This window comes from Anser anser (genome assembly GCF_964211835.1).
Source record: "Anser anser genome assembly, chromosome: 4".
NCBI lineage: Eukaryota > Metazoa > Chordata > Aves > Anseriformes > Anatidae > Anser > Anser anser.
In genome coordinates this window covers 44,144,650-44,170,426 of record NC_139724.1, presented here as the reverse complement: position 1 = coordinate 44,170,426, position 25,777 = coordinate 44,144,650, and the positions used below count along the sequence as shown (strand labels likewise).

General features: G+C 37.9%; 1 protein-coding gene across 12 annotated transcripts in view; it reads left to right on the top strand.

Annotated features, from left to right (window-relative positions):
• The window catches only part of LOC310898533 (uncharacterized protein), a 264,997-nt gene that overhangs the window by 147,991 nt on the left and 91,229 nt on the right, over positions 1–25,777 (top strand). For 5 of the 12 annotated variants that reach the window (XR_014583396.1, XR_014583400.1, XM_083833769.1 and 2 more), the window contains one exon: positions 11,053–11,152. Coding sequence is in view for 9 of the 12 variants with exons in the window: in XM_083833769.1 (XP_083689895.1) it covers positions 11,053–11,152 (100 nt within the window). In the remaining 3 variants the exon portion in view is untranslated. Of the gene's footprint in view, position 1; positions 903–1,673; positions 1,688–11,052; positions 11,153–12,203; positions 12,395–25,777 lie in introns of those variants that run through there. The other 7 variants (XM_083833764.1, XM_083833765.1, XM_083833766.1 and 4 more) reach the window with 4 other exon arrangements.

Sequence of the window (25,777 nt, the reverse complement as noted above, 5' to 3'; positions counted from 1 at the left end):
CACATAAATGGATTTAAAAAAGGGCCATAAGCAGATTTTTGTCAGTTTGGTTTCTCATGTTTTTGTCTGTGATTTCACAATAGCGTTTGATCTGAAAATCCACTGTGCCATGAGGGAGAGGAAGAGAAGATTAAACTAAAATTCTGTTGAACTGTCAGTATATCATGCCCTGTTTAGAAAAGGAAAAGATACGTGTATACTAATGACTTTCTGTTATGCAATCAAAGGCATAAGAATTTGCGCAGCCTCATCATTGGAGGTTGATTTTCCCTCATATTCTACAAAAACACTTTAGTCCAAAAGAACAATTCCAAAAAGTTTTGTTCATTCCCAACTTAAAGCTAACTAGTACAAACCAGCTGATAAGATGGCCATGAAACACGCTTTGGTCTTATGGAGACTTGCGTTATGGGCTCTGTGTGCTGGTTTGTGAGCCAGTGTGCAGGGCTACATAATAGAAAGGATTAATAGGAAGCATTATTAATTCTGTATTTCTAGAATCACTGTGGCAAGAAGACAAGCTCTAAGTTGGTTTTGGTGGGGTGTGGACTTGCAGTAATCTACTGAAAATGTTGATTGTTCACTTCACTTTGCCTTGTTAAAGCTTCTGTGGCTCCTGTGGATTATTGCTTCATAATGCTTGGACAAACATCAATTAGCATACATCAAAACTTTTCTCGTTTGTGTCCCCTGCAAATGGAGAAGGCCCAAATGACACAATGCAATTGAAAAGAGCGAATATGCAGATTACAGCCTCCCAGCTAATTGGTCAGACTTTGTAGACAACATGATTTTGCTGATACAGGTTTGTTAGAAATATAATATTTCTTTTTGAGGCAGGAATGATTATAAAAGCAGATCTCAAAAGAGCTGCTTACTGGAAACCTAAACCGTCCTGAATAGTAAGTACTTTTACCTAAGGAAGTTTGTCTTTTGCAAATTGCCTCCAATTTGCAAATGTTGCTGCCATGTTTATTTTGGGATTACTGTGGATATTTTTTTCTTCCTGTTCTGTATTTCTGTATTTTCCAAGCCACATCTTTTAAATACTCTTTTATAAGCCTCTGATAATTTACGTCCCAAGATACTGTGTTTGTTAACAGTAATGCATTTGGTACAACGTAATGTAAATTTTACTTTACTTATCTCCTTCTACTGAAAAAATGGTAGGTTATGTAAACAAGTCTGTCTAGAGTTAGATGTGCAGCTAGATCTGTAGAGACAAGAATGTATATATGCTGTTGGTATTGTTGCCTAGTTTTAGAATAAGTCAGTTCAGTGAGACAAGCGTTAGGAAAAAAAAAAGCTTACGTCAGTCCTCACTCAAAATTTTCTGAGTGGAGGTGACAATTTGTCCCTTGGGAAACTTGGTGTCAAGAGAAGCTGTGGATTCTGTGTGAGGAGGTCCTGCTAAGCATGGACCTCTCGGCCTGGTGCCACTCCTATTCTTTCTGTGTCATATCACAGGTAAGCTGAGAGATGGTCTTGGTATGCTTCATCTTGTCTACTCAGTGCAGACTTGCTCAATGTGGGCAAATGAAGGTGTTCAGCAGAAGATGGAGTCCTTGGGTTGAGGGAAGTAAGTAAAGGGATGTGGGGCTGCCTGTGCTGGGCAAGGAGCTCTCAGAGCAGCTCTCGGGTATGTGGACAGGTCCTAGGAACTGACAGAACAAGACAATCTTCTCAGGTCAGCATTGGGATAAACTGATTAAAAGTGGTTCTGTTGTGCTAGGAGCAGGCCCTGAAGATTTAAATGTTAGTCTCCGAAGTACTTTTTCCACCCACTTGCTCTTTTGCTTATATATCATGTGGCAGTATCACTTTTAGATACCAAATGAAAAGCATGTGTAACAGAAAGCAGAAATGTTCTTCCACTTGGTGTAACCAAGGGTGATGTCCAATATAAAAAATGGATTTTCCTGAAGTAGAACATGCTACTTTAATTATTACATGCAATTTGGAATCATGACTATTTATACAATTAGACGTTTGGAAAGGCTGCTACAGTTTTGTTCTACTTATGCATTAGAGAGAGATTTTTTTTTCTATCTAAATGCAGACTAGAAAATGAATACTGAAAAAACGCTTGGAAGTCTTCTTGGCAGAACACATCTCTTTAGTATTGGCATCACCTGATGTTCAGCAAATATTTCCTAGCAGAGGATTCTATACTCTCTTTACCTGTTAAACATGTGCAAGTTTCCTGTGTAGACCAGCGTTGGAAAATAATCTTATGTAGAGGGGAATGGCTGCTGTGGTGAAGCACTTTGCAGCTTCTCTGGCATTCAGGTTGAATATGTATGCCCATATTGGTGTTATATATTTTTTTTGGTAGCTGTTTTCTTTCTTTTTTCTTTTTTTTTTTTTTCTTTTTTACCGTCTTTATTATGTATTAGCATGCAAGTTGAATTCTGCTTTGCATTGTTTGAAAAAATGGACAGAAGTGGGACCTATTATTTATCATGTTCTTAAAAATGGATGCTCTGAAACAGTGTTGTTATCACATTGCAAACACATTATTGAAATGTTATAATCTAAAGAATGGGTGAAATTCTGATTTCTTTGACAGTTGTATAACTCTAGGTGAGTTTACCTGAGACAAAGGTAACTCTGTGGATTTATTCTATATTTTTATTGTTGAGTTAGAGTGCTTAATCTGCCCCAGTGATATAATTGAAAGAGTCACTGATCACACAAGTAATCCTCTGCTATTTGATAAAGAAAGTTTATCCTCATGAATTCTGTGTGTTTTTAATGCAACTTCTCTTTTGCTGAATTGATTAAGCTCTGTTGAAAATTATTGAATATGGAAGCAAATCAGCTGTGACTGTGGGAGGGATTGTCTGATAATTTACTAGGGAAAAAAATTAGCATGTCCATAGACCTGTGAAAAGAAGGCTTCCAGTAGCTGTAATTTTAGAAAGATTGTTTTGAAGCTTGATAGCATGTTCAAAACGGAGCTCTTCCTTCGCTTTAGGCTCTTCACACACTTTACCAGGGGTCAGGAAGTTTGCATAAAAGCAGGGGCAGTAGGTAAAATCCCTCTGAAATCAAGGGTAAAACTCTCAATTAAGCAGAGTCAGGATTACAAACCATGTCTAATGCAGTAGACAGACTAATAATATATGTGGAGAATTTGTCTATTAATAAGGTGTGGCTAGTTTTTCACACTAAAAAGAGAATTGTACTTGATTTAGTGTACTGTCATTCCCTTTTTCTTAAGAACAATGTGGTACAATAATCTGCATTAACAACACCAACCATTACAGTAGTGTTAGGGTAATATTCTGGTTCATTTCTTAGTCTGCTGTAATATTTTATAAGGATTACATATAAAGGACTCTATCCTGGTAATGCAAAAACTGATCCGTCGATACGTGTTCCCAGGAAAACTGGGAAAAGCAAACGGAAGTTCAAATGACTGGTGCTATACCAGTTCTTCACACATTTCTTGTTTTCTTTCTCCTGTGCTGATGATTGGAGGACTTCTATATCCAGGGGCATGACAAACGAACAATTAGACTTTGTTTTTTAAGATTACATCAGCTCTGAAATATTGCTGCTTCAGAAAACAAATCGGTGTGGTTGATTCATGTTGATTATAGCAATTGCAAAATGTATTTTATTGCTGATGTTCCCTTGGCAGACGTGCATTAGACCTATTGATCACTGAATGAAGAGACTTCTTTTATTATTATTTTTTTCCCTTTTTATCTTTGGGATACATTCAAAGCTTCTCATTTCTGTCTTTCCAGAGAAAATTCCATCTGGTTGAGTGATAAGAACTTTCCAGCTTGATGATCTGATCAGTTTTCTGTGCACAGTTAAAAGAAGAAAATCTGGGAATAGATTAAGAAATACTATGTGTCTGTGGCTCCCTGACTAAGTGTTTGCTGGCAAAATCAACATGTAAGCAATTTGTATATGAAATCATGTCACTTTACAGTACTCATTCAAAGAAGGAGAAACTAACAAAATCAGAGAAGAGACTAAATGACTTGTCTTTGTCCTTCCTCTGAACCAGATGTGTTGGGAAGGGAAGAGACAGTGGTGGAGGATCATTGAGCAAAGTCTCATACCAATGTATGAAGTATCTCCTTTCCTGGCATGCTATATTTCCATTTGCTTTCCCATCATTTGTGTTACTCAGTGTTTTGAAATAAGTGCTGTGCAAATGGTCATTCACAAAATCCTTTCCTAATGCAAAACCACAGGAGTCTCCTCTTAACTCCTCTGCCTGTGTGATGACACTGTGGCTTGTGAACTGACTTTCAGGTATGACCTGATGTTGTCAAAGAAAATCTAAGACATGTCTGAAACATATTCCAAGAGACCACTTTGTTGTCTGGTTTGCAATGCTATGGGTCAACACTCAGGTTATGGGCCCCTCCTTTGGGAACTCCTGTATAAGTACAGGAACTCCTCTCTATACATACACTTATATTTAGTCTGGAGAAGAGAAGGCCCAGAGGAGACCTTATTGCTCTCTACAACAACCTGAAAGGAAGTTGTGGTTAGCTAGGGGTCGGCTTCTTCTCTCAGATAACTAGCAATGAGACAAGAGGGAATGGCCTCAAGTTGTGCCAGGGGAGGTTCAGCTTGGAAATCAGGATAAATTTCATCTCAGAAAGAGCAGTCAGGCATTGGAATGGGTTGTCCAGGGAGGTGGTGGAGTCACTATTCCTGGGGGTGTTTAAGGAAAGGTTGGACCTGGCACTTAGGGACACTTTTTAGTGGCTGATTGTGGTGGTTAGGGGACAGTTGGACCATATGATCTTGGAGGTCTTTTCCGACCTTGATTATTCTGATTCTACATACCTATGAGTACAAATCTGAAAGTGTGTCTTACCTACCAAAGCAGTATACAACTATGTATGAGTATACAATTATGTATATTTGAGTATATATATACAAATATTAAATATTAAAGCATTTAGGACAGTATACAATTTATACTGACACCTGTGTGTTCAAGACAGTATTGTACTGTGATATTTTTTGTATGCTTGGATAAAACAACTGTTTGTGTCTGTATGGTCCAGCACTGCAACATACAGTATCCTTTACAATGACTCTGAATCAAAACTAGAACATCTTAAGCCTGTTTGCAATGGAGGTCAAGAATTATCCAAGGTGGCATGAGGTGAGATCAAGCATCCTCAGCTGAGGAAAGGCAGATTAATAAACGAACAATTAATTTGTCTCAAAATATATTGTTTGCTCTGAAAATCATGAGCAGACGAAAGAGACAGGAATGACTAGTAATATTCAGTTAGCTAAATGTAGTGCAAAATGGGCCTCAGACATATTTGGATGAATTAGAAAGTGGTAGTGATCATCCAACAGAGAGTTTCCTTCTGCATAGTGCTAGATAGTGGAGTTGTTTTTAGGTGATATTTAACACAGTGATCAGTGCAAGAATAAAGATAATTCTATCTTTGCAGGTGCAGACTTCTATAAACCTGAACAGGTTACATCTGTAGATACTGCTTATAATCCTCCAAGTATGTGTATGTGGGGGATTTGAAATATTTTGCGGTATCAAATATGACATTGTTTTTCAGTGTTTGATAATTATACTGTCCTTCATTTAAAACACATTTTGTAGAGCTACATGCGTGTAGATAGATGTTTATTAGATATATGGTAGAACAAAGCAGCTACAGTTCTCTAATTCAGGACCGGCATTCTAAAGTAGACAAAACATTATTTTTCTTCTATCTTTCTGCTTAAATCAGTCCTTTCAACTGCCTTTACATTAAAATGATCAACGAAATTGTCTTCTCTTCTACTCCCATGAAAATCTGGGATAAATTACAACCTCTCTAGCTCTCCTCCCTTTGACAAAAATGGGAAAAGTTTTCAGTATATTTAGATTTTACCAGACACCATTACCTCTTGTTAGCAGTCTTTGCAGATAAATTTAGACTTACTGTACTTTTCAGCTGCTTGCAAGAAGCCACAAGTGTGCCGACTTGAGTCTTTATAATTAATGTACTTCTAATTTCCCAGTTGCTCTTCCCTCTTTGCTACATGGCATGTAAGGCACGCCCACACATATATTGAGATCTGCTTTCAAGTTCTCTAACTAGTCCTTTCAGTGCTGCTTTTGGGAACAAAAGATCCCTTTGGATTCTTCTGACAACAAAAGGTCCCTTTTGGAAACTGGGGAAAGCACTTGCCCCTAGTCTCTCATCATCAAGTGCATTGCATTCAGATATTGCTGAATCTGTTCTTTTACTTCATTTTATACTACTACTACTGAAAAAAATGTAATGGCTATTCTTGCTCATAAAACAGGGTCTTGCTAATTTCAGTGTAAAAGATGGATGCACTGTATATGCAGGTGGCTTCATGGTAGAATGCAATATAATAAAGTTTATGAAACACTGTGTGGAGTACTAACAGTAATTGAAGAAGACCCCATGTGCTGGGAGCTTTCTCACGCCGTTGAGGTTCAGAAACATTCAAAAGCCTGTGTTAGTCTGGGCTGTTTACTACACTGAAAAGTTATGTATAGTGGAGGTAGATCTCTAAAGCAATTTTTTGATCTTTCTTTGCTTTGTATCTTAGCAATTTTTGCACACAGAAAGTAGGGTTTCCCACATGTCAGAGAAGCCAAGACTATGAAGTCCTTGGAAAGCACAAGACTGCAAAGGAGATAAATATACCGACTCTTAGTGATGTGAAAATAGGTGTGTAAAAGGCCCTGAACTTTTTCTTGCAAGTAAGAATGTCAGAGGGGGCCGTGATCTTTAGCATGACCTGGTGTCTTATCTGGGTTCTGGAGAACAGGTAACAAGTGAATCCATGTGGGATTCCTCATCTTGGGCATCCGGACATAGCAAAGTCGCTTACTTTTGCTGTCTACCATTTTATAAAAAATGGATGAGCTTTGCGATTTCCTGTTCTCAGACCTTAGGGAAATTGTTCTTTCTTTTTCTTTCCCCCTTTCTTTGTGTGTGTGTAGGTGTATGCACGTGCACATCCGTATTTTTCTGTGCTGGATGTTAGCTGCGACACTGAGTTGTAAAGAATGCATGACAGCCATGGCCATAGAGCTGTGATACAGCTATGCTGTGTGAAATGGGGCTGGGAAGGGAGGGCGGGAGACCAATGGTACACATTGAATGTACAGTCATTCCCTCCTTTCCTTGTCTGAAAGGCTTCCAAATCTCATATATTCACAGGCAGACCTCAGCCAAAGCCCGCAGCTGTCATGCATTTTCAACAGATTCCACAGGGCCTAGATGAGGTTTGAAGACATTCCTTTGCTCTTACACATTAGCTAAAAGGAATTACCGTAACATCTGATATTGTGGAAGTGGGAAATTTGCCATCCTGACCTTGCCCAAAGCATTCCGGAACTGGGGGTCCAAGGATTTATTATCTCAGATGGCCTCCAAAGGTCGTCGAGGGCCTGTCTAGTGGTGCTCAAGTACAACTCAGACAACCAATGTGCTATTCATTTGGAGGGGCTGCGCTGTGACAGTTTCTTTTTCTTTCTTTCTTTCTTTCTTTCTTTCTTTCTTTCTTTCTTTCTTTCTTTCTTTCTTTCTTTCTTTCTTTCTTTCTTTCTTTCTTTCTTTCTCTCTCTCTCTTTCTTTCTCTCTCTTTCTTTCTTTCTTTCTTTCTTTCTTTCTTTCTTTCTTTCTTTCTTTCTTTCTTTCTTTCTTTCTTTCTTTCTTTCTTTCTTTCTTTCTTTCTTTCTTTCTTTCTTTCTTTCTTTCCCCCTTATGTCTGAAATAATGGGCAGACACATGTTACTGTTACTGCTGCTCTCTGGATCTTTGTCATAGGAAAAGCATGTTCCATTGGAGCAATTCCCAGCTGTCAGTAATGTGCTGAAACACCACAGCCAATCATCAGAGAACAGTCCAAATAAACAGGATGTTCACAATGTGTATGATTGCATGAGTGTGTAACAAACTTTCTGCACATTTCACAGTCTCATAATGAGATTGACATGCATTGCTTAATCTGCATCTGTCTGTTTAGGGAAGAAACACATAAACACCATGGAGACCATGTGCAAGAAAGCTCGGTTTCTTGGCTGCGTGGCTGTTGATATGATAGGACAAAATCTGGTATTGAGTTGGAAATGAGCAGTACTTTAGAGCTATTCATTTAGCTGCTGGGAAGTGCCCAATAGTCAGCCAAGCACAGTTTGGTGAGTGTTCGTGTAATCAAAGTGGTTATTATAGCAACAGATGACAAAAGTGCCTGCAGATGATGCACAGAGCTATTTTTTAAGGGAATATTTGAGGCGCCGTTTGTTTTCTCCCTGTTTTGATTCAGAATTTATTTTGATTGCTTTATGTATTTCGAAAAAAAGTGTGTGCGCAGAGCAAACCACCAAAGGAAAGAATGTTTACAGAAATCTATAATTACATAGTGGAATAGCAAAAGCTATTGTGTCTTTAATTTGAAATCAGGACAGTATAATTACAATAGCAAACATAAAAAGGAAGTTAATGCCTTCACTCTCCAAAGCATGCATTTTTTCCAGCAGCCAGTGTCCTCATCCTAAAAAACATGCATTTTTTGAGCAGAGTGAATGTTAATGCACATTAACTATCTAGCTGTGCAGTCTTTGAGATGTAAGACACATACAGAGTATCACACAGGTGGGCAACGCCAGCTTCTTCCTTGATCCGTTTTCTCCCTGCCGCTAGGCCTTCCTATGCTTAGCTTCTTAGAGTGTTGTAGAACCTATTCGCATCCTGTGCACATGAGATGGGGAAGGTCTGATACCTATTACTTGCCTGAAAAAAAAAGAGATTAAAAATAAAAAATAAAGCAAAGATATCCTCCCCAAATCTTTGAAACAGTCTGAAAAGACTATCATCTACCTTATCACAGTGTTCACAACTGTTGCTAACTTTTCATTTGTATGGGAGAATGTGTAAAGTACATGAATGCAGAAGAAGAGACTGATTTCTGATATGAACTCCAGGAATAAAGTCTACTGCCCAAATGTTTTTGCAGTGAGCTGCTGCAAAAGACGTTTTAAATGTTGCTAGTGTTGGATGGCGATGAGTTTATTTGCTCAAACAGATAGACTACAACATAAGAAAAACATAATAAGAGTAAAACCTGACTGACTATACCTAGCTGAGCTATGAAAAACTGACTGTTGCATTATATGAGACTGAGGAAAGTGATCAGGAAATTAAAATTGCACTTCACAAGAGAGAGTATTCCAGACATGGTATCTTACCGTTAACTTTCAATTTATCTCTGGAGCATTTAGGTCATGCAGAAACTTATCTCCATCTCTCCCAGAAAGTCTGTATAAAAATGGTCAGGTGGTAGTGCAAAGTATTAACACACTTTTTTTCAGACTACTTTTCATTTCTAGTGTGCAGGAATACTGCTTCCCAAGTATGCTGGTGAGAAGAACCCCTTTACTAATAAGAGAAGTCATAGGATGGCAGATAAATAGGGTTGGGAAGAAGGAAGGAGTTGAATTATTGGCAGTTCTAGCCCAAATCTCTAGGACGATGTAGGAAAAGGTGACTTCTGTGCCTATTCTTAGGTTATGGCTGTTGTTCAAATGTAAGTGCTATAGCAAAAATTCAGGCAATATGAGTCAATAATCAGTATGGGAAAGAACAGAAAAAGATCCCATGATGTATACATCAAAATGCCAAAATTTCAAGTGAGCATAAAGTCAGAAATAATTCCTAGTTTATGGGATTGGAAGAGAGTCTAACAAGAGATGGGTTGCCAACTCTGAATGTCTGAAATAAATCTGACAGTTTATTTGAAGAAGCCTTTTTGCATCAGTGGCTATCATCTCACAGCATAATCTCTAGCCTTTGTGAGTTCTATAGAAATGAAATTTATGGGAATTTGTTGTTGCTGACTTGTTTGTAAAATGTGGTAAATGGAGGGAGATGTTAATATTCCAGGACAGGTCACATCTGATGGGGCATCTAGAGTTTGGGAATAGAAACTGAAGGGATTGCCATGGGGCAAACAAACTACGTAGCAGTTGGCATGAATCTCTAGCTGTCTGGCCTTAAACGTGCCCTAAAATTTTTTTTGTTTGTTTTTAAACTGTCTTGTTGGTGTTAATTTTTATAACCTAGTCACATCTTTCATGTTCATGCTCCTCAATACTAAGAATATTAAGAATTTTCACTTTCATGTATTCTTCCATTACATCCAATTCTATTTGCATTTTATCTATGAATTATGTTCAAGTTTCTGTTGATTGAACATAGTCAGTCCCACATTATCTCTTTGGATTTGGAATCAGCAGAGTTGAGGTAAAAGTGTGGCAGTACAGACTGAAAGTCACCATGAAAGGATACCTTGTCATAGCAGCTCTGTATCCCCAGAAATCAGTCAAACTGTGCAGTCTGCAGCTAGCGTCATGCTCAGCACACACATCCATGTGTGCATCCATGGTCTTGCTTCCTCTTCTGTTGGCATCTTCTCCCTGCTACATTGTTCTTACCACAAAAGATTGGACAACTTTCTTTTAACGGCCTTTAAGGACTTAGATAAATCTCTAATTTCCCACCAACTGAGAGAAGGCCAATGCTACTATAACAGATCTGTTCAGGTACCCCGAATAGGGTAGTATTTAGAAATACAAAGGCCGAATGTAATCCTGAGCTGTATAATGAAAACTAATGTAGCATGCAGGGCTTTGTTTTCCTAGTTTGATTACATTATGAGTTGCTAAATGGATGAATGTTGGTACAGGCATAAATAAATGAGGGAAAGTCTATTGCAGTACTGTAAACTTATATGTAGATTATAAAATTAAATCCCTACAATGCTGCCACACTGATTTATTTAATTTGACCTGAGATATTTATTAGCTTGGACATTCTAGATCTCTTAGAATGCTGCACTCATGAGAATTAAATGTTTCCACTAAGCTGAACTACTTCAATATTGACATCCTTTGCTAGAATCAAAATGACCACGGCTAGGATTTCCGTAGAAAAACACTTCTTACACTAAGTATTTTTCTTGTTTTGTTTGTTGCCATTACTGCAAACTAAATCAAGCTCTCTTTGTATTCCTCCTCTTTAGCTTCTGAAACTCTGTTTAATTGTACTTCCCAAGAGCTTGTTCAGCAATGCCAATACATTATGGAATCGATGCGGAACAGGAAGAAGACAAGCAGGAAACTGTAAGTGCCCAATACAAATGTATTTCTATGACTTTATAATGGCTTGAGCAGATGTGTTATTTTATATTCATCTAGGTGTATTTGGTTATTAATACTTTAAGACATTTCCCGACCAGAGTTGCTGCTCTGTTGCTAATCAGTAACCCTTTGTTTCTCTTTCGAAAAGAACTGTCTTTTTAAAAGATCCTTCTGAGCACTTCTATTTGACTATGTAACCATGGGTATATGGTTAGTTACCAGTAACAAATCTGTGGGAGTGAATCATTTGGCTTAGTTTTAGACCTAAATAAAAATTGTGTCTTTGAGATCTGAAAAATTTAAGGAGCTATAAGTTTACCATTGGGATTTTAACTGAACACTGTCATAATCATCATCATTGTTAGCAATATATATCTGTGTATGTATGGGGTGTGATGTTCTTTATTTTCATTTTATTAATGATTCTGTAGCGCCCATTCATGTGTCTTCTCAAATGCATCTACTAAGGTTTTGTAAAAGAACAGAAATTAAATAGAGATTAGGATAACAAATCCAGTGATTTTTATACAACTAACCTCAATTAATGATGAGCAACATGGAGGAGGCGAGATTTTAAGGGGGCATTAAATATCAGTAGAGAAAGAAACACACATAAGGCCTTATTCTATCCAAAGAAGATACTTGCAAAACAGATAATAGAACTGATTTGCAAATGACAGAAAGAGCAGTAGACAAAATTGAACATTAGCAAATGTGGATGGTAGCACAAAGCTTGACAAGGAGAGTCAAGAAGATAGTACCATATAACTGATGACAAGGAGCTAAAATTTAAGTCTGCAACTGATGATTAGAAAGGGCTCTGAAAATGAAGGTTGATAAGGTCAAAACTGATGAGTCAATGTACTATTCTTTGCTGTGATAGTTAATTATCTTCATAGAAGCTTGTATGGTTCTATGATTTGAATTTGTGACCAAAACTGTGTTGATAACACATGAATATTTTAGCTGTTGCTGAACAATGCTTATATACCATCAGAGCTTTCTTTGTTTCTCACTCTGCCCCCACGCACAGCGAGTAGGCTTGGGATGGACAAGAACCTGGAAGGGAATACAGCAGAGACAACTGACCCCAACTGACCAAAGGAATAGCCCATACCATGTAACATTGTGCTCAGCAATAAAACTGGAAGGGGCAGAGAGAGGGGTTATTTGCCAGGGGTTGCTGTTGTTCAGGGACTGGCTGGGCATCATTTGGCTGATTTGGTGAGTGATGTTTTTTTCCATCGCTTGTTTACATTGTTTTGTTTTGTCCTTTTTCTCTTTTACTTATTAAACTGTCTTTATCTCAAGCCATGAGTTTTCTCACTTTTGCCCTTCCAATTCTTTTCTCCATCTCACTGGGTGGGGAGTGAGTGGCTCTGTCATATTTAGCTGCCTACCTGTGTTAACCCACCACAGTCAAAGAGACAGACTTCAGCTGTATTTTGCATGTTGAGAAGAAATAAGACAGCAGTAGACTTGACATAAAATTTAAAGGAGATGGAATAAAAATACCAGGAAAAAGGAGGAAAAATTTACCTGGTCTGGTTACATAGGTAAGGGTAAAGATAACGAATCAGGTTATTCTCGATCTAAAATCTGTATTTTTAGATGAGACTATGGCAAAAAAATGGTATTTTTTAGATGGTATGTTTGTACAACATACAGAGATACAGAGTAAGATGTTAAGACCAGTGAGGGAAAGTGGGGGAAAGAAATGAAGAAACTCCCCGTATCATAGTTTAGGAGAGAAACAAAAAATGTCCATTTTCTAGGCAGCTGTCTCCTTATTCCTGATCTCTGTTTTCCTTTTAGAAATTACTGCTGGACACAGAGGAGAATTTTGTCTTTCATACATTCACGTCTGTGGTTTGTGTGTACATATGAAGAGTTATCTTAGGCCAGCTTTGGAGAAATTTCAGGCAGTAGTTTTTGGTGAAGCCTTTTTTTTCAATTATGAAAACCTTTAAGTACAGTAAAATTCTCCCTGCTAATGCAGAGATTGGAAGAATGAATCAAAGATATATATTTTTAAATTTTTTAAAGAACAAACCAAAATGGAGAAAATATTCAGATTTTGATTTTTTTTTCAAGGTGGAAGGCCTCTTAGGTGGTCATATGATGTAGCCTCACAGTTTGAAAACATTCTGCTAGAATTAATTTTTATCTTCTAGATGTGTTTGCTACTTATTTGCTCATTTGCTTAATAAAATAAGTTTAGGTCCTCAGGCAAAAACGGTTATTCAGAATGCAAATACTGTACTTACAATTCTGTACTTACTTTATTTAGGCAGTTAAAAAACTCTCTGAATAGAAGGACCAGACAAACCACTGTAAAATTTCTATTCCATTACTTTGGAAAATCCTCCCCTTTGACTTCCCTCTCCTAACCACAACCACACTTATATTTGCTATTTTGAGGAATGCCAACATTGTTCTCGGCTGTATTTTCCTTGCAATCTTAGTGGTTATAAATTGAATTCTTCGTCCTCTGCTCTGGTTCATATTTATTAACCTAAATCAAACTCGTATGTCAATCTCCAATTGACTAATGCATGCCATATAAACTTAAGCAACAAGATTGTGAGCTGTATACTGAGAAATGACATAATACTTGAGAAAATATCAAATATTTACTATGCTAAAGCCAGTGAAAATGGCCATCAGTGGTAGCAGCAGAATTGTGAACGGGAGGAAACATCAGCTAACTTAGCTCATTTTGAAAAGAAAATAACTTTGTTAGTCTAAAAATAATAGTCCTTTAGTGCTGTAAATATACAAAGTACGTTATTTGTTGATGATATATTGTTAGTTAATGAGAAACAGGGCTAAACCCGCCAGTAATTGTAAATTGCTATAGTTCCGTTGAAATTCATATAGCTCCTCTGATTTCCATCAATTAAACATCTGTCCCCAAATCTAACGAGTAATTCTTGCAGTGTGAGCCAACTGATTTATTTTTTTAAAATCAACATAGATGTTGGTTCCCGCAGATTCTCTTTTTACATGTCCTCCATGTGCCATCCACTGCTTTGGCTTCCCTAAACCGAGTAGAACCCTTTCCAGTGACCATGAAATGCATCTGCCTAGCTTTTGCTTAGCTTGATCACACTGTATCCCTCTTTTGTATCTCTCTACTGGCTCCTTATCTGTTAACAGGGTCAAGTTTAAACAGCTTGCCACCACTTTCATAGCTTTGCGTGTAAGAACAGCTTGCCCTCCTTAGCTGTCCTCCCACATCAAACTTCCTGTTCCCGGTCCTCCCCATCTGCTCCTCCAGTATTCCCAAATCCATCTGCTTCTCATATTATCACCATCTTTTTTTTCATGTCATCCCTGCTGAACAGAACAGCCTGCCTGAGTTGACTTGTAAGTTTTGCCTTATATGTTTATACTCAAATCTTTTTAAGGTTCCTGTTTCATCTGCGACTTGCACTTTAAAAGACCCCTTTTTGTTATTCCGTGTTATTTATGTCCTCTGAAATTTGTAGACCTGTAAGTCAGGAACAATTCCTTCCTGAACATCCATTGCCTAATGATGATAAACAAAAAATCATTATTGTGGTAAGAAGAAAAGGCTGGGAATGTCCTCTCAGATGCACTGTGAGATAGTACTGAAGTGTTTTTTTTGTTGTTGTTGTTGTTGTTGTTAATTAAAAGCTCCTATATTCTGTAATTTCCTGCTTGAAGACAAGATCTTACATGAAACTCCTCCCCTTCACTTATGAGAGGCAATGTTTGGATATTTGTATGGTACCAACCCGTTCAGCAGTACGTCCTGCAGGTCCTTCTGGGAAGTGACATAATCTGTGGTAGGACCTAGCACAGCCATTTGCCCATTCCCTTTGCAGAAGGGAACATAGGAACTGCCTTAAAAGGGGGTGTTGTGAACAAAAGGGGGCCACAGCTTTATCAAAGATAATAAACCCCTATTTACAAGCCCTGATTTGTTTGAACTGATTGGCTTCAGTGGGTCTAGTGCCTGCCCAGTACAAGTTAAGGAAAGTTGAATCTAAACATTACACAGAATTAAGTTCTGACATAGCATTCTCTGAGGAATAGCACAGTAGGAGCTTTTCACCAGGCCATCCTTAGAAAAGGACCATCAATGGCAATTAGCGTCTACCTCTCAGTGATGCAGAGATGAGCCAATATAAGGTTTATACCTAGTTTTCAAGTCTCTTATGTATTTCCCCTAACTAGCTTGGAAAAACAATTTTGCTTCACTCATATGCTTATATAGCTTAATACAAGAAGCACAACAAGACAATCTGTCAACTTCTGATAGTTGATTCTGTATTGAACCCTATTAGTAACATAATGTTTGACTAAAGCATATCTTCTGGAAAAGACTAATTTTGATTAGAAAATATGTAGAGATGGAGAATTTTTTCCCCTTCCCCGTCCCCTTCCCCATCCCCTTCCCCTTCCTTTTTCTCCAGGAGTAAATAATTAGCTTAAAATACCTTATTTAAATTTAAATATGTCCAGCATCAGTTTCTTGACATTGGATCTTGAAACTTTTTTTTTCTAAATTTAATAATTCTTTAGTGTCTGGTATTTTCTCTCAACGAAGGTATTTACATATCATTATTCTGCTCAAGTATTGTCAGTTGAAATGAAGAAAGTGAGGTCTTGAAGTGTATCCCATCTCAGTGTAAAGAATTTTATCCAGCCTTCATTTTTGTAGCTTTTTCCCTTTAATTGTTCCAGTTTTCCTATCTTCTTTTTAGAAAGTGAACATCAAAACTGTGAGCAAATATTTTGCAGTGGATTAATCAGCTCTACAGGTTAAAACACACTTCTACTCAATACTTCTCCATTTATATATCTAAGGTTTCTTTCTTTATATTTGCTAAAGCATCAAGCCCAATTTAAATTTATACACTCATGCCTAAATCCCTTTCTATTCCTGCTTTTAAAGATCTAGCATCCCACTGTATAGGTCTGTAATGGCCTAAATACATGTCTCTGTGAAAGTCCCACTATGGAGGTCAGTAGAAATTAATATTAGTAGATCACCAATGAAAATGTTGAATTGCATTGCACCTAATACCAATTTGACAGACCTCCCTCAGGTATCTTCCATTCAATGGTTATTCCTCACTGACAAACGATTCTAAGCTACATCTTAATCCATTGATATGTCTCATTGACATTGGGTAATGCTAAAGAAATCAGAACTGCGTGTCTTACAGAAGTCCGAGATTATTGTATCTGTACAGTTACTTCCATTAATAAAACATATAATCTCCTGAAAAGATTGAATGGGATAAGATATATTTGACAAGATCTGCTTTCCAGTAAAACATGCCAACTGGCAGTAATTATGTTCCTATCTGAGAGTTCTTTATCAATTCAATCCCTTATTGGTTTTCCATTATTTTGCCTAAAATAGATGTTACACTAACCAGCCTGTAATTACCTGGGTCATCCAACTTGCCCTTTGTGGGTGCTGGCAAATCGTTAGCATTCTTCCTGTCTTGAATTTCCCCATTATTAAAAGATTTATTAAAATTACTTCATCGGGCCAGATGTATAGTCAGCCAACTCTTCTAGGAGTCAATTGGTTTTAATGTGGTTATAGGTAGCTGATACCATCTACCTTGACCCTAAACTTCATCCAGTGATGTCTTTTTTTTTTTTTTTTTTTCCCCCCAGCTTTGAGGCTTATGCTGTTTCTGCCTTGATATTAACATTTTAACCATTGCTAACTATGGTGGACCTTGATCTCAGTACTAAGATGATTTATTTTGTTGTTTTGGCTGATTTATTAAAAAAAAAACCAAAACACAACACTTGCTGTCCTTAACACTTCTATCATTCATTTTTAAGCTTTCTTTGACAGGTTTCTGCACTGTGTATAACTCCCGATTTCTATGGATTGCTGACTGCTATTTTTCCATGAGTTATGTACTGTATCTATTCTCCTCCATTATTGTCTTAATTTTGACCCAGCTGGTGGTTTAGTCAAGACACTGTCTTTCTTTGTGTATGGTTTTGTGGTCTTTTCCCATATGATACACTTTTTCCTAAATAGTTGCTGGTTCACTTGTTCTTTCCTTTGTAACTTCTCCCAGTTTAGCTTTTTTTCTTTTTTTTTTCTTTCTTTTTCTTTTTCTCCTCGTCTCTGGGAAGTGAGTTGTTTTAAAGCAATAGTTTATATATGTATAAATAACCAACTGTGTCCCTCTAGCCAATTCCGCTTGCCAAGCGGTATGATTTTGCCATGCAGGCTAATGTGCTAGTTAGCTCAGCATGCCACCAGTGATTCTGGATGAACTTAGGAGCTCTTGCTCTGGAAGCAGACAAGCACAAAAGTATCTCAACCCCATTCTTTCTGATCCCATGTGTGGTTCTCAGAATGTTTGTTTCTGGAAGTAAATAATACTTCCCATCACATTGTGATATAGCACGAAGTAATGTGGCTGAAACTGCAGTTCTGTTACTGTTTATGATGATTATGTCAGGCTTTTTTCATAAACTTCTGGTGTGTCCAAACCACTGGAGGTAGTTCTTGTTCAGTAATTCTTGTTGAAGAAAAATATTTTAAAAACAGTTTAAATTGGTGTTAAGCTGCGGCTGATGGAGGCAGCCACATTGGTTTTAAGGGTGCAATAAAAGGATCAAGGTGATCTCAAAAACTGAATCTTAAAATGTTAATATTGTAATGTTTCCCATGACTTCCAGAAGGCAGAAAACACTGTTTTCAAGAGTGCTATCTGCAGTAGCATGCACTTCATGTATTATTTTAATGGGGCTGCTTTCAGAGATGAATGCCTATCATGGCATGAAACAAGTTCTTGTAATAATAACTCTTGTTTGTAATGCTACTGCACATGTGTGTGTGGGTGACAGTAAATCCTAACTGTCTTCACCTGCTTTCAACATTAATATGGGATACAAACAAATACTTGTTTGTAATAAAAATAAATAACACATTAGATAGCTTCCAGAGGATGTGTAGCTCTTTTGGTTACTGGCTTTGGTTAATGAAATAAAATTGACAAAGGAAAGCCCAGAAAAGATTTATTGTTACATAAATCTTAGGTATATTTTGTACATCCTTGGAACAACACAACTTTAGACATTAGCTTTAAATAGATTTACAGGAGTCAAAGGTCATAGTTCCTGAAAACAGAGGAAACTGTGCATAGAGATCATGTTTATTTTCAGTCTCTTAAAAAAATCAAATGAAACCATTCAGTGTATAAAGCAGAAGCACTTTGTTATGAGTAGCAGAACCAAAGACTGTGGATATTTTCATCTCCCTGGTTACCATGTGTAACTAAAACAGATGTAGAAAACTTGTGGCTTTTTTTCATCATTACTTGCCTTAACAAATTTTTTTTTTTTCCAGTTTGTTTAAATAAATACAGTAATTCTCTTGGAACATCTGCCCATAGGGTATGCACCAGAAAATCCCACAGCAGATCGGAAGAGAAGGCAATATGCAGTGGCCTCTGAGGAGGGAGTCCAGTAATAGATCTGTCCCACCTTCCTAAATGAGTGACAGTTGAATTACACAGTTTTACTTAGGACAGTTGAAGATAGACTTACAGGATAGATGAAAACCCAGCACTGAGATGTTTTTCCACAGATCGAATGCCAACAATTTAATTTTAAATAACCCCTTTTTTAAATTATAAACAGTTTTTAAATGAAGATTATTTTGCTCAATTGTTGAATACCAAATGTCATGGTTATTTAAAGCTAAAACACAGAATGATTCAAATCCCCTTTCTGACTAGCCTGGGCATAGCACTAGGCTCCTTTGGACAGGCTGCATACTAGGGGCTGGGTCACTGGTACTTGCTTAGTGATTTCAGTATTGTTCCATACGGAACTATCCAATTTCCATCCATTTCCATCCATTTTAATGTAAATCTCGATCTGTACGCTAAGTACCATTTCATGTCTTTCCTAATTTCTAGTCTTTCCTAGCATTTTTTTTTTTTTTTTTGGAGGGTAGTTAACTAGTTTGTGGTTATTGCAGAGAAAGTTTCACTCGATGCCTCTTACAGGCTTGCCGTTTATAGTGAGTTATGAAGCTGTTCTTCATAATGCTGATGAATCAAACCTAGCATTCCCTTTTTTTCTGCTACAGAACAGGCCAGTAACCAGTCATAGGATTGTTTGTGAACTTCCATCTCGTCTTTCCCACAAGGCTTTCAGCAGTATAACTCTTTTATCTGACTGAGAGAGAAATTGGGTCATTTGGGTTACGTCAGTTACTGTATCTGTGGTTCATCAACTGGGAGGGTAATGGGTTCCTCCCACTGAACAGTTGCTTTTGGAGTGTATTGGTGCATAACCTAATGTACTAATGTATTTACTTATTTGCAGGGCTCTTATCTGAGTAGGGGATAGGTGTTTATTTACAAAGTAAAGCTAAATTACATTGAATTAGTAGCATGGGAGTTGCTGCAGCTGCTCAACTCTGTTCTGAATACATTTGTGAGTGGAAATGTTTAGTGGAAGTATATGGCTCCTCTGAATGCACTGGATGTGGTGGACGTTAAAAGTGCCTGAAATACCTGGAAAGTGTAACACATGGGAGAAAATATGAGAAAAAAATGGAGGGAGCATGAATAGAAACAGAAAAGGGAGTGAGTACAGTGGTTTATAGGCCTGAAAAGGCTTATGTATATGTTTAGCACTTCTGCTTGTGTGTTCTGAAACATGGTGCATTTTTCTGTTGTGGACACAGGTATAACAGAAGTCCTGCCACATAGATTCTGTTTAGCACAGCTTCATGGGCAGTATTAATTGGTTATTCTTCGGGCCTAATTCTGGGCATGCCAGTCAGATGCTGGTTTAGAAATGTTGTTTCCCAAGGCTCCCTGTGTATCTAATTCACAGAAGAACATTAATATTGGCAGCAAAACTGTTCTCCTAAGCTTTCCTACACTCCTGCCTTTCAATCCTTTAGCTAGAGTTTGCCAGAGTATCTCCTTTCAGCTTCAATTAGGGCAGTTGGAATTGTCTGAACGATGTCAAATATATAATGCACAATTGATGTTTAGGATCAAAACCTTTCAGTGCAATTAGGCTTTTGAAACAATGTTTTCTGAAGTACCTTATCCTGAATTTCCCTTTCTTTTTATTCCCTCTGTGGTGCTTTCTGAAGTCGTTAATGAGACATCTGTCCCCAAAAGCTGGCTGCAGATTGCATTTGGACAGAGGGCTTCCTTAGAGGCCAACAATTTCATACTGGTATCTCTCTAAGTCCTTTTTATTATTGTGATCATCAACAAAGTTCATCTCTGGGATCAGTGACTAGCCAGCACTGCTGTCATGTATGCAGTAAGTCTCATAGCAGCTAGCGATGCTTGTACTTGTGTTTAGTCACAAAGGAAATACTTTGCATCTTTAATATGCTCACCAGTCCTTGGCTCTCACCAACAGCTAGGACTGGGGTCTGTCCTTCAGTGCTGGAGGAGAGGAGAGGAAGAACGGAGGGAGGGCGGGAGGCACTGGGCATTGTGGAGAGTGTTTAAAGCACTGTATAAAGCCAGATTTAACTGCTCTTGGCCAGTTTAAATTGACCCTATAGGTACACCCAGGGCACGTTCATAAAGAACAAAAGGTCAAAGTGTCAAAGACTTGGAATAATCAGCCAACAAATGAATGGGAAAAAAAAATACTTGTTCCTTTTCTTTCCTTCAGTTGGGGATCGGATATTTGCCACCAAGCTTCAGACATAATTAAAGCAGGGGCCTTGTTCACAGCAGGTACAGCAGAATACCTTCTTTCATAGCTGCTGGACTACGATAATATTGTTTCTCTTGCATTAGAAAGATTATTTTGTTCAAATACTTCTTTGGGGCATAGCTTTTCCTATGCTAGGGAGAAGCCCATGTTTCCAGTACAGGACATCTTCTCTTCCTTCCTTTCAGGTTATGCCTTTTTAACAAGGTGCGGGAGAATGTCCGCTAATTAACAAGGAAGTTCTGGAGAGATGAGATTCCACAGACATAGCTATTGGCAAAGTAAATGGTAATGATGTAGAGGACTGAGATAATCAGACTACAGTTCTGCTTTTGGAAGACAGTGAAAAGTCTGTGATGTAGGGAGGGATGATATCTGCATTGGTGTGTCCAAACATGTCCTGAAACAGAGTAATGAAGGTGTGAAGAGTTGTTTCTCTGCAAAAAGATGTAATCAGTTCCTGGATGTAGTGAAGCTGTTGGACATATTTCCACATTTCCACTTCAGCATGTTTTGCAGGAGACCTGCAAATAAAATGAAGTTACGAAATAAGTAAAATATATAAATGAATAACATAATAAACAATCACTAGAAATGATTTTTGTCTGTCGTGCAGTCATATCCATGTCTTACATGGGAGAGACTTAGCATCCAGAAAGCGTCTTGGGGGTTTTAGGCAAAGCTTTCAGAAGACTGTGCTTTCCCTTTACGATTGTACCTCCTGAAGCAAAGTCAGTCTGTGAAGACAGTGATGAAAAGATTGTTTGTACTTACATTTTGTGCATGGAGCTTGGGTCCATTTCCTTAAAAAGGTGCTTTACAATGCTGCAATTTTGTGAATATGTCTTCTAAGGTTTGAGGAATCCATGCTGAACTGGCTCAGTTCAGTATAGTGGATTTAAGTATACTTTATTGTTTATAAATCCAGCTGGTTTCCAAATGTTCTCGGGTCCAGTCTAGCCTTCTAATATAATTATGAAAAAAAGGTCAGGCTAAATGTCAGGTGTTGACAAAGTACTGATTGTTTCCACTTTGCAGGCTTCATAAATGTCAAGAGAAAAGAACTCTGCTGTCTTGCCTTATTAGAAAAGAATTCAGTGAATGTAATGCGTCTGAAGACTATTAGTGTGGCAGCACAGCAAACAGTCTCAGTCTTCCTCTGTACCAGGTAGCTCATGGGGGTTGGATGGGTATCCAGGTTTCTCCATTTTGACTTTATGCTGTGTATCTAAGCTTACTCAGAGAAGTTGGGTATGTGCCTCAAAATCTTTTTCATTCCCATTTTCCATTCCAAGTTTTGGCCTTTCTGCAGAAGTTACTCACTACTCTGCGTTGGTTTTGTTTTCACCCATCATTCTGTGTTTTTCCTTTAATTTACTCGAGCATATTTGCCAATATGCTTACAATCGCCATCACCCTTCACTCAACTTTTTCTGTCCACTCTGCTAGTTAATACCTATAGTAATAAGGTGCACATTCCCAGGAAGTCTTCTGCCTGCAGCACTCCTTATCATCTTCATCAGTCGTTAAGTTGTATCTACCAAGTAAATACTTGGCACCAGATTCAGGACTCTTGAGTCTGGTGGTCCTAACAGGTAGTAAGGGATTTTGAGAAAGTGAAGTACAGTACAGTAACTGTTCTGGAGAACTGCAACATGTGGTCACAGTGTTTCAGTTTTTCTTTAACTGAATTGTAGCATTATTTAATGGTTCAAAGCCGGAGAGAGGGATAAGAGAGCATTTCTTTATAACAGTGGTCCAGAGTTCTAGGTGAGTCCCAGAAAACGACAACACTATCATTGCAGGCAAGTATTTGTCTGTTCTTTCTTCATAGAACCTCTCTCTGAAAATGAGCTGTGAGGGTATCTCTATGGTATTCTGCCTATATAACTTTATCGGTGTGTCCATGCATGTGCATAGCTATGTATACACACCCATACACCTTTTACTCATTTGAATCTGTGTGTTTTGCTGGATATTCCTTAAAGCAGATGGTCCTTAATCTGGTTGCATGTGTGCATTTCATTCCTTAGATGCTCCTTGGCAAATGTGAGGGTGAAACAAAATAACCAGTTACCTTGAAAATAATCTCCACCAAAGCAAATTACTATTAACCTCCCTCCTGTGTTCTGCTTTATAGTCTGATCTCCCAGAGATGCTGTGCATCTGTAACACAGCAGGACAGAATACAAGTTTTTCTTTCTGTCTTGAAATTTTCTAAACCTTAGAGATCTACTCTTATCTACGTTTTCACTGAAAAGAATTGAAATGTGTGACTAGTTCTGTGCTTGCAGGTCTAAGCAGAGGGAATAGGAATTCCACCTTTTTTTTTCTTTTTTTTTTTTTTTTCCAAATTTGATTTAATTTTGTTTTGCTTTAGCAGAATGTATGCTAAGACTAGCAACAGGAGAGCAAAGATCTGAGTGCCCAGTGACATTCTGCTCTGTTTGTGAGGTCCTTGGTGCAGACTGCCGAATTATTATTATAACAGGAATAGTTATAGTAGTGACTGGATCTTGTGCTCTTGAAACCAGAGGTTAGGCATTGTTTCAATGATAGTATATTTGTAACTGAATGTGTTGTTCTAGTTTAGTCCTGTGGTATCTATCAGCAGTAGCATGCTGAGTTCCTAAACACAGAAAAGTCTTTTGAAGATATGTAACATGGAAGTGTAAAATGTCCTATGGTCCATATCAACACATACACTAAAATGAGTAAGAATAATACTTAATAATTTCAATTTTGTTTATCTTCTTGCATAATATTTAAATTAGAAACATTTAAATTACCATCATCTAACCTTTTGTTGTTTCTGATATATCTATTATAAAATTAATGCCATTAGGTGAGGACCATTTTAGGGTAGAAGGTATTATGTAATGACTTAGACCTCTAAGTGTTATGGTCTTTCCTACCATGCATGAAGACACACGGAAATTAAGGTTAATCCTGAGAAAAAATGTATGAGTATAGGTGAAATTCTACTTTCAATATGTACTATCTGTACACGCAAAGACTGGGGCTGTCCCATTTGGATCAACGGGGTCTTTTAGGTGACAAAGAGTATTCATGCACTTGATGGATTATCCCAAAAGGATTATGCCCCTGTACTCGGCTCTGGTGAGGCCGCACCTCGAGTACTGTGTTCAGTTTTGGGCCCCTCGCTACAGGAAGGACATGGACGTGCTCGAGCGAGTCCAGAGAAGGGCGACCAAGCTGGTGAGGGGTCTGGAGAACAAGTCTTACGAGGAGCGGCTGAGGGAGCTGGGGTTGTTCAGCCTGGAGAAGGGGAGGCTCAGGGGCGACCTTATTGCTCTCTACAGTTACCTTAAAGGAGGCTGTAGAGAGGTGGGGGTTGGTCTGTTCTCCCACGTGCCTGGTGACAGGACGAGGGGGAATGGGCGAAAGTTGCGACAGGGGAGTTTTAGGTTGGATGTTAGGAAGTACTTCTTTACCGAAAGGGTTATTAAGCATTGGAACGGGCTGCCCAGGGAGGTGGTGGAGTCACCATCCCTGGAGATCTTTAAAAGACGTTTAGATGTAGAGCTTAGCGATATGGTTTAGTGGAGTACTTAGTGTTAGGTCGGAGGTTGGACTCAATGATCTTGAGGTCTCTTCCAACCTAGAAATCTGTGATTGAAAGCTGGCAAAAGCTATACAAGACAGCTTTTAAAAGTTTATTTAAAATACAATTTTATTTTATTTTTAATGAATAAAATAATAGTATATGTCTGAGCGGTCACAAGAAGAAATCTTCTCAGTTATGCCATTATGAATGAATTTGAAGTATATCATTTGCCTTTTAGTGTATGCTACTCCAATTTGTTTAAATCTCAGGCAGAAGAAAAGCAGGGGAAATGCCTTTTGGCAGGAAGCTGCCTCTGCATTTTAAATACATACATTAAAGGTAGCTATCACTGTTTGTTCCTTTTATATCTGTATCAGTGTGCCTATCTTTTGTGTGACATCTTGGTCTATTACTGTGAAGTATGGCATAAAAAGGGTATGTGAAAAGCAGGAATGGATAACATAGATTGCTCTTGATCTGGGAAACTAGAACAGAGAGAGAGAGGAGTTTTTTTCTATGCCACTTGGGAGACTACAAAAGGCATTCATTTTAAAAGTAGACCAGGGTAATTACCACTACATTTATGTTAGAGGTTAACATTAGTGTTATTTCCTCTATTGCCTGGTTTTACAGAATGTTATGCCCCACTGCTTTTATTAGATCCAAGCAATGGATGAAATAAGTGTTATTAACCTCTAACACTTGAAAAAATTAGTCTTAAGGAAAACAGAGACAAAGCTAGGCAGTGACTTTTCTTTGCTAGTTGGGCAAGGTGCTATAAAACTTCGCAAATTTAATAGTTATTTCATAACGTATCCATGGGGGAAAAAAAGTGAAACAAAGTAAGAACAACGGAAGTCAGTAAAATGTTTGCAGCTTTTCTTAAGTTATTGAAATTTTACATAAAATAGAACAATAGAAGGTTTTTTGCTGAGCATAAGATCGTTAGAATCAAAGAAAAATGACTGAGTCTGAGTCTTAAAATGTTAATCAGCTGTATTCACTGACATCATATTTGAGAGTCAAAAACATTTTAGATACTTTACTTAATGGTTACATTCAGGACCTCAAACAATGCTAGCTAAAACTAGTCCAAGCCCTGAGTGCTTAGTATAGAAAGGGAGTGGTTACAGCATCACCAGAAATAAGAGCTGAAGAGGTTCCCAATCTACACAGATTTAGCAAAACTGCATATCCTGTCATTGTTAGGGAAATCCTCAGGGGATGAAATCAGAAGAAATATGGCTTGATATACTGGAACTCGGATTCCTGAGGTCACATCCTAGGCTGGTCACAAACCTCATGAATTTATGACCATGGATGCACAG